This window comes from Linepithema humile, chromosome 6 (genome assembly GCF_040581485.1).
Source record: "Linepithema humile isolate Giens D197 chromosome 6, Lhum_UNIL_v1.0, whole genome shotgun sequence".
NCBI classification, from domain to species: domain Eukaryota; kingdom Metazoa; phylum Arthropoda; class Insecta; order Hymenoptera; family Formicidae; genus Linepithema; species Linepithema humile.
Window position 1 is genome coordinate 524,394 of NC_090133.1, and position 18,707 is coordinate 543,100.

Genomic DNA, 18,707 nt, shown 5'->3' on the forward strand with positions numbered 1-18,707 from the left:
TAAAATATCATATATATAATGTATGATTTTACAAGTTACATTTTTCTTACAGTTTTTCTGTTCAAGATTCTAATTTTTGCCGACCGCGCCGTAAAAGAATTTTCTTTTTATCAAAGTAGGACGATCTTAATACCGAAGATACTCGATCAATAGTGCTCTTTGTCACGATTTCGAGGAACGCACATACGGGCGCGATCAATCGCAAAATTCAGGTGTTCACCTTTGCCCGTTATCGTTATCACGTAGCTGTGATAACGCGAAAGGGGACAGTCGGCGCAACACATTTCCTTTCGGCATGCGAGCCGGATATCATCGACAGTGAACATCATTGGCGACGACGCGAAACGTCGTCGTCGTGTCAGCTCGATTTTAAATGGAATGACGGAACGACGTATCTAAACGTATTTAAAATCGATTAAATAGAGCGATACCTATAAGCGATTGATGATCATCGTTCCACGATTTACGTCAATGCGTAGCCTTCGATGCGTTGCTAAACTAAAGATCAAAACGAATTATGTAAATCAAGCTCAATTGCTTCGCGGTCGAATTCATCCAGAAATTCCCGTTGATTCGAGGCGAATTATTGATTTTCAAGACTCGAACATTCACTATGAATTAAATTTTATTTTATTCTTTAGAGTTTTTAAACTTTGTTGGGTTTTGCGACTAAAATGCTGAAAAATGGAAAAAATTTTTACTCGTTTCCAGACCAATTTGATTAAATATCGCTTGCTTGGGACATTTTATATTTTATACTTTGGTTTATCACCTACGTTTAGCTGTGAGTACTAATTGTGCCGATGTATTATGTTAGCATGCGCGTCACCTAGGTATCAGTTATCCACCGACGAAGCGAGTTTCTAAGGTAACCGAGTTAATAAATCGATGAAGTGCTATCAGGAGGGATTTACTTTGTCGTGTTCCGAAAGGAAACCGCCATACATTTCGCAACGTGAAAAAGCAGAATTATAGATCAATATAAGGCGCTATAAAGATAGCTGGAATTATGGGGATTTAGTGTGAAAAGGGTATTTCGTTCTAGAGTGCGAAAAAGCCTGTTTGGGAATTGAAAAATTATTATATATATTATACGAAAATTTTATTTATCTTAAATACAACAAAGATCAGAGGATGATATTAAGCAAAAACAAATTTTAAATGTTTTTCCTTTCTCTTGTTGAGAAATCGCTAGTCTTGCGTTCTTTTCTATTTTCCAATCAGCAATGCGGACTTCCGATTAGCTGTCGCAGCTTATATCTCTTCTAGCTGACTGTGCCCGAAGGTAGTTTCCCGTAAAAAGCGAGTGCGCGAGGGAGAGTCGCGAAGTCTCGACGAAGTCGTTAGGCGGCAATTGCACAACCGCTGCTACTGGAACACCTAGGCGCCGACCTGTAGAATCTCGTTTTCTAGGACAGTCGCCATTCCCGCGTGTGCATGGTTGCGCGATCAGCCGCGATCTTGCGGCATTATCGAAGGCAAGATCAAGAACGATTACTTGATACCGATAACTTTTTCCCGACGACGATAGCCAATGTGTCGCTAACGAGGTTGATAACCGCGCAATATACACACAAAATCCCATTGCTTTTTTATTTAAGATACTCTCGATCTCTTTGGGACTCTTCTCGATACAAATTTTCAAGATACATTCCTTCTAAAATCGGAGTAATAATTTTTAATTATCTTGGATGGCAAAAATCTTTGAAGAATTTTACATTGGTATTCTAACTCGTTTACGAAATTTGTGTAAAAGATATTTTATGATTTTATGATAACACTATCATTATATGTGAATAATGCGGACGGACGCACAATTATTGCTACTATTTTTGCATTGTAGAAGAAATTAAGTTATTGCAATCAAATGTAGAAACAGTTTTATGAGATAAAGTCATAAGAAATTTGCAGAAAAAATTACAAATTGAGAAATTTACGAGTTTAGAAATATTATGCAAATCTGAATCTTTCGACAACGCAGATACGAAAAATGAGCTCTTAAAACTCGTTAAAATCTCACGCTGTGATTGAATCTTATAGATCCAATTCTATAGATCTGATTTTGCCGAATATCTTTTTAAAACACCGAATAATATTTTGAAACGCAGAATGCAAAGTATTAAATTCAAGTCAGCTGACCGAATCGCGAGCAGAATTTCGCGCTTTACCTAAGAAAGGATGCGTTTCACTCACAGCGGTCCCATCACAGTGGTCCTACCTGTTTCCATCTGGGCGCGATGGCCCGACCACGTACAGACGTACGCACGCAGGTACGCACACGCGCACACGTACATCCAGTGGTAGACTTTGCATCTCTTTCTCTCCTTCGTTTTGTACCTGCTTTTCTTACCTTCTTCCTTCTCCTTGCCTGCCGACCTGGCCCAGGGCTGAACTTGTCAATTAACGACTAATTTCTCGTTTCAGTAGAATGTGTTCAGTTTTTAATGCGGAAAGAAAGTGTTCGCGCAGCGAACTATAATTTTTTATAATTTATGTAATTTATTCTCACACACAATTTATTTTATAATGTATTTTTGCAATTTAATTTTTATGCTTTTTATGATTTACTCTGACTTGTTCTCATAATTTCTGATTACACACTTTAATCTTGTCAAATTTGTTCTGTTGCATTTTTTATTTAAATATAATTTTTTTTGCAACGAAAAAATGGTAGCTATAGTTTCTGTCCGTATTATTTATTTATAATAACAGTATTGTTAATTTAATAAAATATCTTTTATGCAACTTTGAATCGTGTTCGTTTTTCGTTAAGATTGCACATCTTCGGAAAATCGAAAAGTGCTGAGAAAAATATTTGTACCTTGAAAAAAGTTAATTCCAAGTTCAGTGATCTGACAGATAAACTTGTCCTCTTTCGCGTTTTAATTATTTTTAGCTATACTTAGTCTCGCGAAGAAATCTAGTTAGAATTTTGAAAATCCGAGTCTGGATGGCAACGCGCTCCCTTCCACCGGTCGCTGGCGGCTCGACTGGCAGCGAATCGAGTGTTCGTCGAGCAGTCGGAGTCGGTCCGTAGTCTAAGCTTGTGTGTTACCTGCCTTCTGCATTCATTTCAAGTTCCTGTGAATGCCTTTTTTCGCAGCGCCGAAGCGTCATCGTCGCAAATATTGCGAATGTTCTCAAGTTCCTCCTTTCCATCTGTGTTAACTTGTGAAAAATGAAAAGTTTGAACAAACTCGCCTTGATAAGCTAGTCGTGAGCCATCGGGCTGCGAGAAACGACCGAGCGAAGATCCAGACTCCGAGAGCGCGCGGAATGCTACGCGAGGCATGCGACAGGTAAAATTCGGCCGCGCCGTTGCGATGCACGTCATCAAGGAAGGATGTAAAACTCTCCGTAAATTTCACGTGCATTGGGATCGTCTTGGAATAACGCGAAGATAAGCGAGGAGATATTCCAAAGGTAAAAGCTCACAACGATTGATCTTGCGAAGAATATTAAAAGAACGTTAAAAGATAAAAGTGCATTTCTAAAATACATATTAGAGTGGATCGATTTGGAAACGATTCACTTAATCTACTTGCTTCCATTTCTCACTGATTTAAAAAATTGAGATGATTTTAAGCTTATAAATTATCAAAAATTTTGCAACAAACGCACACATTTTCATTTTTCTTTAATAATAATTAATTTACATGGAAAAATATTCTTTTTAAAATACTGATTTAAAAGGAATTGAATGTGATTATTAATTTAATTTATAATCAATAATTATGATGGAAATGAGAAATTATGGGAATAAGTTTCGTGAGGAATCTATCGTCCAAAGTGTACCGTTGACGCGTCGTTGACAAAAGGAACTGTTCGGCGACGATACCTGACCTGTGTCTTTGTACCGACGTTCCGCAAGTCGCGCTCGCACATTGAGTCGGAGACTGAAACGGCAGCGGAATTGCATATGGTGCCGGTTTGCGAGCAAAACAGTGCGAGTGTGCACTGCATCGTCGCGTACGCGTGCAGCTGTTGCAGCGTGCACAAATGCAGTTCGTGGCGGTATGTAACGTGCATGTGTGTACGTATCGGAGAAAGTGCGTTCCCCATTCATCGGACAGTGCGGAACGTGTACCGCGGAGCCAAGTGACGTCACTCGCGTCGAAACGCTCGTCTCTTCGAGCGTTGCAAGCACGCGATACGTCGATTATCTTCCTTATCAATCTTCTCTTTAGCAACCCGATTTATCACTCAATCGCGAGTCTAAAGCTGCGCCGGACACTAAGCAACGCCGGAGTCAAACGGTCGATGCCGACCGGTCGAGATCGAGGCGAGATCTCGCCTCGATTGCAGCGGGATACAAAGGCGGATAACTGTACCGATGCCCGAGTGTGTCTCGAGTCGAGTCGAATCGAGTCGCTTGACCTCCAATCGTGGCATCGATGCAACCGTGGACCGAAAAAAACCGTTGCTCGGAGAAAGTCGCGCAGCACACTTTTTCAACACGCGAGTTCTCGCCGCACGTAAATTCGAAACTTGCGCTGCAATCGATCGTGGGCGTGAAAAGGATGCCGTTAAAAGAGCCTATCCTTATGAGATCTTACCTTCCCTCCCGGCTGTACGACATTGAAAAATAAAACGAGTTCGAGTATTGTGTCATACTTATCCTTCTGCCGTGTTCTTTCTATTCGTGGCACTTCCAAGGTACTTTCTTGCGTCAGCAATTGCGATGACTTTTCACGGTCATTATCGCGGCTGACACTCTATCATCGAGCGTCACGGCCGATTGTTGACCGATGTTGAACAATAATATTGTCAGAAATACGGCGATGATATTTTGATTGTTGAAGTTAAATTTCTAATTGAGAAACAATTATTCCAAGTTTGTGCTTATAGAGTTATTCTACGATATTTTATTTCCGACATCAAAATTTTGTTTCGTTTCTGAAATAGATTTTATTATTTCCTATAAGTAGCGTGATGAATTTGAAAATTTATTTTATGTCTTATTATTTGACATACAATTAAGCATGTTCTTAACTGCTTATTTAGTTTACTTCAAATTTAAAATTATTTGGATACACATGAGTCATGCGTTAAATTGAAAACCGCAGAATTTTAATATAAAAATAATCATTTTTTTCTCGAGTCACTATTTGTTTTTTTTTTTATCATTTCTACCATAGTTTACGCATATTTTTAAAACTGTTTCACGGGGGATTCTTGTAGCACCGAGCGTCTGTCTGGAAGGGGCGTATAATTTATGGCCAACGCTAGCGACCTGCGAAACACCCGTCTGATGATTCGGTAACCTTGTAATCGGCCGGTCCGTGCGAGCTCCTCAAGAATTTCACGAAAGGATCCGTCGCGCAAATCCTTCCGTTAGCGTTCCCCTTCGGCGAACAAAGGTATTTCAGACCCACGTGATTGTTTCGCTTCTATGCGTTGCACGAAGAATGCGAGATAGAAAGATTGTTATGTCATGTCCCATGATTAATCTCGAATAATCATAAAGATCTATGTACCAAAATCAATAATTTTACATCAATAAAAAAAGTTTTTAGATCGAGCATCGAACATCCCACAAGACGACTTTGATCGTCTAAAAATTGTGTGCTCATTTATTAATTGCGGAGATACGGTTTCATTCCTCGAGATAACGCGATTAGTATCTTGCGATTTAATTAGCTGCAGATGCGGTTTATCGATTCAAAGACGCTGAACGTTGGCGAGTTATCTCTGCTGGAGAAAGGATGCCTCGTTATGTTCCAGTCGATATATCGTATTTGTAATCCCATAAAAACGGGAAAGGAGCGCGCAATATAGTGTACTAGATCGCGAATAATCCACATGTGATTGCCTTTTAGCCGCATCGCCGTTAGATCACTTGGCATTAAATCGATTAATAGTAAGCTCAAGGGTTTTGCAATTTTCTTTTTCGGAAAACAAGTTCTCTCACGCGGAAACGAAAATCTGCTGTCGTAAATCCCCGGAGAATTTTTCTCGTACGTTGAAAATTACAACAAAAAAAAAGTTGAAATAATTTAAATATAAATTTTAAATATAAATTTTGGACTCTAAACTCTTTTTTAAATAATATTTTTAAGTTTTAATTTACTTAACTTTGTGAATTAGATATGAATTTTTGTCAAGTAACATCGCTGCACAGCGTCGCTTCGCAGTCTTTTTTTACGGAAAAATAATTTGCCGCGCGTAGAAACTTAAATCATAAATCATCGAGAACGATCAATGAAACTGCAAGTAAGTCTAAAATTTTGAAATAGGATTTTCGAATGTAACTTTTCGATTCTCAATTCTTTGCACTAATACTTTGAAATTCGAATTCACCTGTAAATCTTTTATTGAAACGTCATTTCGGATCGTTGCGAAATTCGTCGAATAACCTCATTAACTGACGCTGCAAGAATAATGGGACTCGCTATGCATCATCAGATATGACCTGGAATGTAAATGTTCCGCTCACCCTTGAGCAGTCAACGCGTTAAGTTGAAAAGTGTTTACCTAACAATGGATGGCGTCTTTCTTACTGCTGCCATCGTTCCGTCGCGCGAACCGTGACTTACCGGTTCTCCGTCAGGTCCTTCCGGTCCTGTGAGCCGATCCGGTCTTGTCCCCCTGCATCTGGAACGAACGAACGAACGCGGACGTCTTTCTTTCTTGAATCCGTTTTTTATCTTTCGCGCGCTAGAAGCAAGGTTGCAGCCAGTATTGTTCCACGATTTCGCACAGACGTTGACGGCATTTATCCTGCGGCTTGTGTGCATGCGGCGCTCGCATGCATGATAAATATCTCGTCCGCGCGATCTGCATTGTGTAACACGAGTCGTTTATCCCAAAAGCGACGTAGAAAAGCAAAAAGACAGAGAAAAAGAAGAAGAGCGAGGTTACTAAAAATTTTTAAAGAAATTTGTTTTTTATTCATTTAATAAATTCAATCTCTCGATATATTAATTTTATCGTCCCTCTTTTTTTGGTTTTTAGAAACTAGTACGTGAGATACATCTCGGTTTCATTAATCTCAAGCTGGCATAAAATTAAAATTTTATTTTATACCCATTTTTTTCTTTACGCGTACTCGCAAAATATTTAATTCCGTTAAAATTTTCTGATGCTCAAGATGGAAATCGAAGTCCGGACGCTCAAGCAGGAACTGGCGCGCACTCAGGATGCCCTGAAATCCGCCACGAAGAGATGTCGAGAGCTGGTGAAGGAGTTGGATTACCGTGCTGCCGGCCACGAGTCCGAGCTAATCCTGCAGAATCAGCATCTGTCGCGTGTATTACGAGCGCTGTTGCACGTGGAGGCAGGACTTAGGAAGGAGCAAAAATCGATTAGACAAATGCTCTGCGAGAAGGACAACGTCATCCGGAATCAGCAACTGGAGATCGCTATGCTTAGACGATACACGAAGAACTATATCAAGTGCAAACGCGATCGTACAACTCAGCCTGTCGATGTCGAGGTTAACGCCAACGTCGACAAGAACCTGCAAAACTTGGGCAGTTTACAAGTAATTTGAGAATATTACGTAAAATTAATTAATTAATCTAATATTAATTTTCTGTAATAGCACGCAATACGCAAAATTATAAATAGAATTTTATATCAAATTCTATTATAAATTTGTTAAAAAGAAGCGAAGCTACGAAACTAATGTAAAATATTTGCGAGTGAAATTTTCTCGATTCACTCTCCTTATTTATTTGTTTCTTAAAATTCCCTTCATTCAATTCTTCCTTTCAGAGAAAAACACTACGCGAAAGCGGTATCAGCAAGGATATCGCGAGTTTAAAGTGCGAAATAATCACGCGGCTGAATCCGGCGTCATCCGGTATTCTAGTAGACGACGTGTTGAATCGTAACAGCGTGAAAAAGACGCACAGCTTCGCCGGTAGCGATATCTCGAAGGCGAGTCTAACCAGCAGCGAGAATACGGACGCATCCATCATCACGACGACGACGGAAGGCAGTCCGTCGTTGCTCAGCACGGAGGGCTTCTGCGAGGGCGAGAGCACGGACGTGTCGCCGGGTTCGACTTTGAACAAATGCTCGAGCAGGTGCACGCCGACCACGGTGACCGACAGCGAGAACGAGACGACGATGATTTCGAACGAGGACAAGGAGGATGCGATGAAGAAGGGTGGAGTGACAACGACGGCAAAAAGAAGGACGTCTTTTCAAAGGGCGAAGGATCAAAAATTGTTGTCGAAAGACTGTAAGATAATCGAGGTTCCGAGCATTGTGAGGACGGACAGCAAGGATGACGGAATGGATTGTAACTTCGTCTCGGAAGATGAAGAGCAAGACACGAGGACAAATAATCAAAAGAATAGAGAGGAACCGATTTACGTGAACGCTCGCAACGAGACGAACGAGAAAAACCTGCAGCAGCTGTCAAGAACGGAGGATGATTATAGCAATAATAACAATATGTACGTTGCAACAATCTTTTTTCACCGTCAGAACTTTAGTTAAATTATTCATCATTCGTATTATACTTTTTATTTTTCCTCTTATTTTCTTATCATTCTTTTGTTTTCTCGTCGTTTCAACGATTCTTTTTTTTCTTTGCAGTGAAACGAAAATTACGACACCGGAGCTGACAGTGGAGGACACCAGCGGCAACTGGTACAGTGATCCCGATGAGGACCGACTGAATGAGGACGTGTCATTCCGGCACAGCTACCGACCCAACAGCAATCATAACTCCGTGTTGGAATGCGTGAATCAGATCCTTCTGCAGGATATGGAGGAGGAAGAGAGCCCGGTGCTATCGGTACCGCGCCATTTTAAACATCGCGGCAGAATCGTGCGTTTCCAGGCTGCAAGGTTGTCCGACATCGAGTCAGTGGGTTCCGAGATGGAGAGGGGAAACTCAGAAGAGTCCGCAGTAGACAAGGACTCACCGAGGGAGGAGGAGCCCGTGGAGAACGAAACCAGTGCGTCCGAGGACGAGTTTGGCATGAGAATCGTCCAGAAGGAGCCGGAAGACGACTCCAAGGGCTCCAAGGCGATTCCTCTGATTATTATCGAACCTAAAATTGACATCGAGGAAACGAACAAGTCCCCTGTGAAATCTCAGACAAGCAATCCTCCGTTAAAAATGGAAAGAATCGAGGAGAAGACCTGCTTGCAGATGTCTGCGAGGGGACTGACTATTGCCAGGAACCTGGATTACGAGGACATAGAATCGTTGCCGGAAGTGACGCCGACGATGGCGTCGCCAACGCCGCCCAGGACGCCGCCGGCGCTACCGCCAAAGCCGCAATTTCGCAACAACACGTTGATCCTAAAGAAAATACCCAGTCCGTCGTTCTTAATCGATGAAAAGAAACAGCAGGACTCGGGAAGCACAGATCCTGCGAAAAGAAGCATTCTAGGACTGGTATCCTCTTCGCCGTCGAGGGCGGTGAGGAGCTTGAATTTAGAGGAGACGAAGAATTCGGTCAGGAATTTAACGAGAGGGTCGACGAGAGAAACGAAAGAGGGTGGATTTTGGAAGAACAGGTTCAATCACGTGCGTTCGTCCTTCCAGTCGAGACAGAAGGAGCCGGACCAGGCGAAGAACGCGGCTAGAGTGACGAACATCGTCCGGCATTTTGAGGAGTTTAAGATCGGCGATCCTGAGGAGCAGACGAAGGACCGGAATCGCTCGAAGGAGCGCCACGCCGAGCTCGAACAAGTAAGATCTCTCACGAGAAAAATGCGCGAGATATTTCCCAAAATTTCTTTAATTTTAAAACGTATAATATCGCAAACAATTTTTCCTCTATCCAGGATTTCGACATTCGGCAGAACTTCGAAGAGTTCAATCTGGACGAGTGCGATCTGTCGGACGATCCCGATCGGCTCGAGGGCGATGGCTCCGAAAGACTGGGCCACGCCGGGCTCAGCAACGCCGGCCAGAATGAGAATAGCATCGCCAAAGACAACAACAATGTTCCTGCTAACGGTGTTGGCAATAGCAATGGCAATGGTAACGGTGAAACCGGAAGCAGCGGCTACGATCACTTCCTGGAGGCGACTGGCCTTAGCAATAAATCGATTCTCACGCCGTCGAGGCTGCTGAGCAATCACAAGAGCATGCTGAAACCGAAGGATGTAAAATACAAGAGCAAGATCAAAGCCACGGCAGTATTAGAGAGGCACGGCACGGTTCCGGGCAGTCACGCGGGAACGACACATGTTAGGCACTGGACCGGGCCTTTTGTCTGACGATTAGCCAGTATCTTGCCGGGCAAGAATATCTTTCGTCACGCCGTATCGGCTGATAATTCGCCGAGGCAAAGTTCAGCAGGTTTTGATCCATCGATTCGCTAACAGTTCATTAAATAAACATTTTTCGTGCATAGCGCGTGATTTTCATCTCTAAAGTGCAAATGGAACTTTATACAGTATCGGTCGAAAAGTAGGAAATCTTTTCTAAAATTACAAGTAAGTAAGGGCGACCTCATTTCCTCGCGCTTTTAATCTGTAGTATCATATAAATTACATTATTTTTAAAACAATCTCTATAAAATATACGTACACGTAGACCCCAAATCTTGAAAAAATCGCACTTCCAGTGATTAATTTATTTGTTTTTCAGTAAGATATTTAAAATATGCGAATTTTAACTATTTTTCTGCTGTGAAATTATTTATAAGTCTTTGTACGGTATTTGTGAGGAATGTGACACTTGTTTTAAATTTTGGCATAAAATTTTAAATTACAAAACGTTGTCGAAAAGGTAATTATTATTTTTTATTGTCTCATTTAATGAATATTACGATGTATTTGATAACTCTGCATCCATGTTGTTTTTTATTAAATTATTATTTAATATACAGGTTTCTTTCTTTAGTTACATTCGCGTGCACATATGCGATTGAAAGGAATCTCATATAATGTACAAATCTGATCGACAATAAGAACAGCGAGATAAATCGAGTGGAAGATTAAAATCTAATGTCGCATTTCATCAACGTTAAAGGATTATGTTTTTGTTTAATGTGTATATACAACTATAAATACTTGTAGACAAAATTACAACAATATGTGAATGTAAGTATATAAACAAAAAAATAGTATATTTTATTGTAGATAAAGAAAAATTGCATTTTGATATATACATGAGAAACATTCGAGTTTAAAAAAAAAAGAACAGTAAATTAAACAACTTTAGGACGCACACTTTCACCACTTTCAATACGCATTTAAATAAATATTTGGATGGCAAGGGTGGTGTGATTAACACCATTCGGAGTCCAGTCAAGTGGCTAACACTAAATATGTAGCGTGAGAACGCTATAGTACTCTCAATATAGTAATTTGTTCGCATCATAACAATAGTTTAAAAGCGTAGACATGCGACATTGAAGTGCGCAAAAAATCTTAAATTATGATACAATTGTGTGTATACATATATTTTACATATATAATCTCTACTACTTATCAAAAAGTAACGTGGTTCTATAAAAATATGACAACGCTATCACCGGTATAAAAATCTAAACGTGGGGCGTGAAAGAAGAAACGTGTGTCGAGTGAATTTTTATCTTATTTCTTCTTAAATAGTATACAATCCCTATTTTAAGCGTCGTACGGGTTTCATTCTCTCTGTCGCGAGTTAGTATAAATCACTCGTTCAGGCACTCCATTTACGCTTGTTGGCTAATGTAACAGCAGGTATGAACGTGTACAAATACGGCAGGAAAGGATCGCTCGAATAATTCACAAGGAGCTAATTTTGGCATGTCTGTCATCTTTCAAGTCTCCCTCTCCGCGCGAAAGTCATAAAAAAACTGTAACAGGTCGTTGCGTTGATTATACATCACAAAACATACTCGCAAAAAAAAGAAAAGAAATGTAAACGTTACCTCTTTGTCCAAGTCCTTCTGTGTCCACACTCTGATGACAGGAAGTTTCTTCTGTTGAAATAGAAGGTATTGATTGTAGGAGTAAATGTATTAATCGGTTATTTTTTGTTTCACCTTGTTATACTTACATTGGGAGAGTTAGAATGGAGAATAAGATGAGGATTAAGCGTAAATGGAACTCCGTCGAGATCGGACGATCCGGGAAGCGTGCCGTAAACGGACGTTGATCCGGCGATCGGCGACACGTCCGTGGGCGGTTGGGGCGCCGGCCTCGTGGGCTTGATTCTCGCGCTAGGATTCAGAACTTCGTAATCTCGATCGAATTCATCGCCACTTTTGTTAGTTGTGTTACCGATGTGCGGATAAATCCCATTCACTGGTTTTGGTGAGAACTTTGGTTTTGGAGGTCTTTCCGGGGCTGGTCTATGAGGGGCTCCATTCGAAGGATTCGGGGAGGTGCTTTGTAGTAAGCTAAAAATATTTTTTAAATATTTATAACACATATAATATAATCAGGGTGTTTATTTAACTTGAAAAAAAAAACTCACTCTATATTAACGTATGACTGTGAATCCGAATTCATATTTGTAATATCTACTGTCTTACAGCACACACGAACACCATTTATGATACTGAAAAAAGAAGAAGATAATATAAGATGTCTTTTGCATTCTGCACATCTCTGACAGTCAATAAATTCCATAGTTATTTACTACATCACATCTGAAAAATATTGTATTTATAAATGATTTATTACTGCATTTTTATTACTTATCAAATTATTAATAGTAAATATTAATTGGCATTAGGAGTTAAATTAAATCCGCGATATTGGAAGACGTACCCAGCGGCCGAAAATCCGATAGGTGCTATTTTGGAATCCTTGTGAATTATCCTACTGCATATTATAATATCCGTAACTGCCTTCGTGCACAAATCCTTATTTCTAATTTTATAGCACACTTGTTTCTTCCGCCATGCCTTCTGCCCTGTAACGTTCATCGCAGTTTATTTGTAAACATTTGTAGATTTATTTAGCAGTATAGTTAGGTTAATTAACGAAGAAAAAGACTCACTTGAGTCCACGGTATAGGAAATCATGTTGTATCCTTCTGGCGGAGTATCCCGTTCATTAATCACCATGATATCCTCAACCACGCAATCGGGTTGGCCCTCAGTCTTCGAGAAGCAGATATATCTGCCCTTCTTCTTGATAAATAATCCGCTCTCTCTCCATAAATCCGCGTCGGTGTCTTGGTCGTAAGTTCTCGAAACCTTAATGAAACGTAACTGATTATTTTTAGCCACTGCGACGAGAGAAAGAGAGAGATTAAATGCCAGTGGATAAATTAAGCGTGTTAGCGCTGAGTTCGTACCACTGTGAAATTCGGCGGACACTTATCTATGTCTTCAACAACACTGATGGCAGTTATTGGCCTGTCGTCCGGTAAAACGGCCGACACCTGATGGACCAACATTGCACAATTGCTTTTCTTTAACATCGCTGCGATCCAGATATCTGAAAATTCATTTCCAATTAGGACAAGAAAGCGCTAAGAATGTCAATTCAATTAACTCAATGTATGCATTTACAATATCAAGTATTATATATTTACTATGAGTATTATAATATTGATTATAATATTTTTAAATATTTCTTTAACATTTAATATTTTTCTTATCAACATTGATATTAATATAAAATATTGTTTGAATATTTAACAGGTTGTATTGGAAAAGATAAAAGGATCAACATTAATTACTGTAATTATAATAATTATTGTTATTGACGATTGTTGGCTTTACGTTTGATAAACTTTTGTCAATGTAAGATTAGATAGCACAAAGAAGCTTTATCGTTATACCGCAATCGCAGATAATGAGGTATTTAAAAGTTCATATTCGCAAACACGAGCTTTTTTTGATGGGTCGTAAAATGCTGATCGTTCCAAAAATACCAATGTGACCGACATTCTTCGCTTCACAAGAGTGCGAAGCAATCGACTATGAAACTCTCGTTAATACAGCGATGTAGTGAAAGCATTGAACCCTTCGGTGCAATCTACCTTGCACTCTTGATTCAATGCAGCTTGATAGAGAAACAGATTCACAGAAGTGACAGAAATGTTTGTTTTTTTTATTTAAAAGTTTTATTTTAAGACAGATTAATTGTTCAATCAATACGATCTATCAATGAAGCTCGCGAGTTCTCTATGCTATCATTAATTAAGTTGATTAGCGCGACGATAAATATTTTTTTTTTTTTTTTTAAATAGCAAACTTATGCAACGAAGCTGGGTTAAAAGTTTAATCTTTCTCGATACGAAATCCTATTAGAAGGCAGATCGCTTTTGACGATATTATGGAGTAGTATGAATTGATAACAGGCAGAGTTGAACAGCCGAGAAGGCGGAAGGCGAAATGAAGAGAAGGAACGCAAAGTGGCACGACAGCATGTGTTCGTGGAAGAATGCGAGGTCGCATTAGTAGTTGTGACATTTCACAAGTGAGTTTAGTGGCCTTTAGAACTACGTGATCTTGAGAGCCTCTCATTTTCAAGAGTCTCAACACTAAAACATTCATTAATGCTACGCAAATCGCACGAGAGTTGCATGACGTTTTTGCGCTCAATTTTAAAGCAACAAAAACGATAAATAGAGAATAAAATATTATAAAATTTTTATTAAATATAATCATTATTATATAGTCATTAATTATTCAATATGCCGGACACATTTTTTGCGACTTAAAAAAATCTTGACTGTCCAAGTATGTTTTCAGACGATATATAAATGCATGACGTCATTTGGCAAATGATTCGTGTTCGCGGTCCAGGAATACATCGGTATTTCATTCGTATTAGCCAATACTTCTTACAATTCATTTAAATAGTTTAATATGCCAGTAGTCGCAAGAAAATACATTGCTCACATAAGCCAGTAATCGTGTCCGCTGTTGCAATGCAGAAAGACACAGACACTTCGCCGTTGCGAAACAATGACAAGTGTGACGAGCAAGAGAAAAACTGCGTAACACGCACTTTTCAGATGATACATCCACGCAGATGTTTTTGATTGTTTTCCGGTAAAGGCGCAAATTGATACAAGGCAATTGACGGAGTGGTTTTCATCCTCCAATCATACATTTAAGATCAAAAGTATAGTTTTAAATTAAAAATCATAATAAAAAAAAAGTAGTATTTTAGTATTTTAAAACCAAGCTGAAAATGATTTTGAATATAAGATGAGGCTGTGAAAACCGCTCCAGAAATCAACTTCCCTTTGTTGAAACGATTTAAAAAACGTAAGACTTTCTTTCACGATTGTTATCGCGTAAAGAATTGTTCATCAACGAAATGTTTGGTTACATGTAAAATGTGGAGTACGGAGATAAAGGACGGTGGATGTTTATATTTACACGCAATCTTTCTATTAAAGAGATAAAGCCCAAGATCACGAAGTGTTAGCACAGTGTAGAACGCGATAGTGGATAGTTAAATGATAATAGATAAACGCCGGACACAATGCACAATGCGACGCGGGGAGCGTGAAAGGATTCGAGAGGGGAGGATCGCGGAGGAGACCGGCATCGCCGTTCAAGGGCGTGCTCTCGAGCAAGCAAGTCGATAGAAAGACGGACACCAACGTGTATGTGTCTAACACGTATTAGTGTACTTTAGCCCGCTCTCGTCAAGATTAGATCGAACATGTCATCGGCCGCCCTCGAAGGCGACGTCGCGCCTCTCGAGACGCTCGATAGATGCTGACCTTTCCGCGGCACCTTTCGCACTCCGCGCAATGTTGTCGCGGCTCCTCTTTGTCCTCTTCTTCTTCTTCCTCACACGATCGTGCACTTTGCGCTGACGCAGCGACGACGACACGACGACGACGACGGCACGAGAGTGCGACTTCTCTCGCCGGCGTTCATATTTCGGAGTGAGGAACGACGAGTCGAGTGACGTTAACAAGCGACAAACCGTACCACCATCGCTCGATGACGCGCTTCGCGAAACTGCCCGAAAATACGCACCGTTCGGCGCACCTCGGCCTCGAACAATGACGTGATTGGATGTTTAGGAAGGAAAGAAACAGAGCGAACTTGCTGCCTTCTACGTCATTCCATGTGAGCTTGGTTGGGAACTTATATGAGAAGATGCATCTAGTGCATATATAGTTCAGTGCTTGTGAAAGTGTGTGTTCGTATTTAACTTTGAATTATGTCTGCTGTCAGTTGTAATCGTTGCCACGATCCGGCTAGAATTTATCATTTCGCACTTCTGATTAATCGAAGTAATTGTTTAAGAATTTCGACTTACATTATACAATATCATCACTACAAGTCGGAAACATGATGGATGGAGATAAAACCGATCATTTTTACTATTCACTGAGCGGCCAGGAAAAAGAGGATGAGGTTAGTCCTTTTCGATGTGTCTTAGAGAATTAAATATACTGTGAAATATTATTTTTCGCGACAATCGCATAAAAGTCATGTCTTTTCTCGTAGAAACTGCTGGAACCGATGAGATATATTCTTCAAGTTCCCGGAAAGCAAATAAGAGCGAAATTAGCTCATGCTTTCAACTACTGGCTAAAAATATCTAATGACAGACTCCAGGCCATTGATGAAATTGTAAATATGCTTCATAACTCGAGTATTCTGTAAGTTTGCATTTACTATACAGCAAATTTTATTTCGTTCTAATTACATATTCTAATTATCACAATTCTATTTTTTATAATAATGTCTGTTGGAAATAATTTTTATTTCTACTTTCATAATTTACAAAACTGAATTAATTAATTTTATTTGTATATATCTTTGTGACATTATTAATATCTCGTGATTTTTTCTCAGGATTGATGATATTCAGGATAATTCCATTTTGCGAAGAGGTATTCCTGTTGCTCATTCTGTTTATGGGATTGCTAGCACTTTAAGCGCTGCAAATTATGTATTATTCATTGCTCTAGAAAGAGTGGTTAACCTTCAACATCCTGCTGTAAGTACACAAGGTTACATAAATATAATTAAATGTAAATTTATAGCTAATTACTGTTTTTATTTTATCAGGCAACAAAAGTATATATGGAACAATTGCTGGAACTTCATAGAGGTCAAGGTATGGATATTTTTTGGAGAGATAATTTCATCTGTCCAAGTGAAGCGGATTATAGGACTATGACAATAAGGAGTAAATGTTTATACAATCTTTTCTTACATTTAAAAAAGTTTTACATCTGAAAAAATTATAACAAATAATTATGCAGAGACTGGCGGACTCTTCAACTTGGCAGTAAGATTAATGAAACTATTCTCAACTTGTGAAGAAGATTTTTCATCGTTAGTAGCTATCTTAGGATTGTACTTTCAAATACGCGATGATTACTGCAATTTGTGCCTCTCTGAAGTAAGTATTAATATTTGACATATTTAATTTATTTAAACTTAAAATAACTAAATTAAAATGACTAAATTTTTTACACAGTATACCGAGAATAAAAGTTATTGTGAGGATTTGACTGAGGGAAAATTCAGCTTTCCAATTATTCATGCACTTGCAACCAATCCCAATGACAGGCAAATAATAAGTATCCTTTCTAGGAAAAATATTTATTAGTTAATAATAATTGATTTACTAAATATTGTTTACCCAAACCTATATATATATATAGTTTATATAAGTTTCCTTAATTTTCAATGAAGGTATTTTAAGACAACGGACAAAGGACATTGAAGTTAAACGTCATTGTATTAAGTTATTAGAGAAATTTGGCTCCTTTAAGTACACCAGAGGTGTCCTTGAGGAATTGGACATGAAGGCAAGAGCTGAGATCGAACGTTTAGGAGGAAACCCACTACTAATAAGGATTTTGGATGAAATCAAAAACTGGGACACTAAAGAAGCGCCTAAGGATCCTTTGACAGGAACATTTTAAATTCAAAATTGGTTATAATATATTTCTTTATTATGTAAAGTGTAAGTTTCTATATAACTCTTTGCATATTACGATTATAATAGAATATTATCATTACAAATTATAATATATACAGTGTAATTATAATATTATAAATATTATAATTTATAACAGTAATATTCAACAAGACGAATCAATAATCGTCATATTTTATTGCGTTAATAGAAAGTCTGATTACTAATCTGTGATATTAAGAATGAAATCTTTATCTTTGCAGCTTCTGTATACAAATAAGTTTGCAGTGAGGATTTTTGGGAAATTTTTATTAATATTGTAACAAATATGTGTACACACAGTAATTTAATGGTATACTGAATAATTATTAGGGTTATTAAGACTTTATGTGGCTTTGTATGTGCCATAGCCGATTACATATACGAGCGGGACTCAAAGAAGTTTCCGAGAAACTATTATTTTAAAAAATATACTATTAGAAAAGTTACATTTGCAGGCTATTTTTCTACATAATCACTTTTCAACACATTTCCAATTTCCATATTCCTACTTTTTCGTGTAAAAAAATTTTTTTAGTTAGTACCCAGTTATGCACCTCAACGTCCTTGTGGAATTTTCTTCTTTGTAAGTTGTCACTTTTGATCGTAAAAGGCGACCTACAACCTTTTTTTTTTTTTTTAGATACTAATGGAACCGCAGGCGACATCATAAAACGCGAAAAATAACAGTTTAATACAAGTAATGAAAACTTTTTTACGAATATGTGATATGTTCATTCAAATCTGTGCATGTATTATATTTTAATGTAGCCAATTTAGAAATCGAGATATGCACACTTTCCAGAAACTTTTTGACTGAGATCGATTAAAACTAGTTTTGAAACCTGTTTTTAGTGAGCAACCGTGGACGAGAGATGTTCAAGAATTGAAATAGCACCAAAGCA

General features: G+C 38.7%; 3 protein-coding genes across 6 annotated transcripts in view; 2 read left to right on the plus strand and 1 right to left on the minus strand.

Annotated features, from left to right (window-relative positions):
- The window catches only part of LOC105673228 (probable WRKY transcription factor protein 1), a 31,234-nt gene extending 20,435 nt beyond the window's left edge, over positions 1–10,799 (plus strand). For 2 of the 4 annotated variants that reach the window (XM_012368715.2, XM_012368717.2), the window contains exons 2-5: positions 7,091–7,483; positions 7,717–8,405; positions 8,548–9,655; positions 9,751–10,799. In XM_012368715.2, coding sequence (XP_012224138.2) covers positions 7,091–7,483; positions 7,717–8,405; positions 8,548–9,655; positions 9,751–10,188 — 2,628 coding nt within the window. In that variant the 3' untranslated portion in view covers positions 10,189–10,799. Of the gene's footprint in view, positions 1–3,008; positions 3,424–5,190; positions 5,361–7,090; positions 7,484–7,716; positions 8,406–8,547; positions 9,656–9,750 lie in introns of those variants that run through there. The other 2 variants (XM_012368719.2, XM_067357354.1) reach the window with 2 other exon arrangements.
- Mvb12 (multivesicular body subunit 12-like Mvb12) lies at positions 10,747–15,882 on the minus strand. The gene is made up of 8 exons (XM_012368723.2): positions 15,599–15,882; positions 13,208–13,350; positions 12,908–13,106; positions 12,676–12,820; positions 12,380–12,463; positions 11,960–12,302; positions 11,832–11,882; positions 10,747–11,756 (listed from the first exon to the last, which is right to left on the minus strand). Exons 2-8 carry the CDS (start codon positions 13,331–13,333, stop codon positions 11,721–11,723), a joined length of 984 nt encoding a protein of 327 aa, XP_012224146.1. The 5' UTR covers positions 13,334–13,350; positions 15,599–15,882; the 3' UTR covers positions 10,747–11,720.
- A 117-nt stretch (positions 15,883–15,999) lies between these two features.
- qm (quemao) lies at positions 16,000–18,251 on the plus strand. Its single transcript, XM_012368724.2, has 8 exons — positions 16,000–16,244; positions 16,338–16,492; positions 16,689–16,833; positions 16,905–17,025; positions 17,102–17,241; positions 17,320–17,422; positions 17,538–17,811; positions 18,027–18,251. Exons 1-7 carry the CDS (start codon positions 16,179–16,181, stop codon positions 17,768–17,770), a joined length of 963 nt encoding a protein of 320 aa, XP_012224147.1. The 5' UTR covers positions 16,000–16,178; the 3' UTR covers positions 17,771–17,811; positions 18,027–18,251.
- Positions 18,252–18,707: the final 456 nt, after the last annotated feature.

Excerpts from the sequence above, each read along its gene's own strand:
- Mvb12 (XM_012368723.2), bottom strand. The coding sequence starts at position 13,333 with ATGTTAAAGAAAAGCAATTGTGCAATGTTGGTCCATCAGGTGTCGGCC. Across the intron at positions 13,107-13,207 it reads GTCCGCCGAATTTCACAGTG|GTTTCGAGAACTTACGACCA; the intron begins GTACGAACTCAG and ends CGTTTCATTAAG. Across the intron at positions 11,883-11,959 it reads TCCATTCTAACTCTCCCAAT|AAGAAACTTCCTGTCATCAG; the intron begins GTAAGTATAACA and ends CTATTTCAACAG.
- qm (XM_012368724.2), top strand. The coding sequence starts at position 16,179 with ATGATGGATGGAGATAAAACCGATCATTTTTACTATTCACTGAGCGGC. Across the intron at positions 16,834-16,904 it reads TTAACCTTCAACATCCTGCT|GCAACAAAAGTATATATGGA; the intron begins GTAAGTACACAA and ends TTATTTTATCAG. Across the intron at positions 17,423-17,537 it reads CAATGACAGGCAAATAATAA|GTATTTTAAGACAACGGACA; the intron begins GTATCCTTTCTA and ends TTTTCAATGAAG.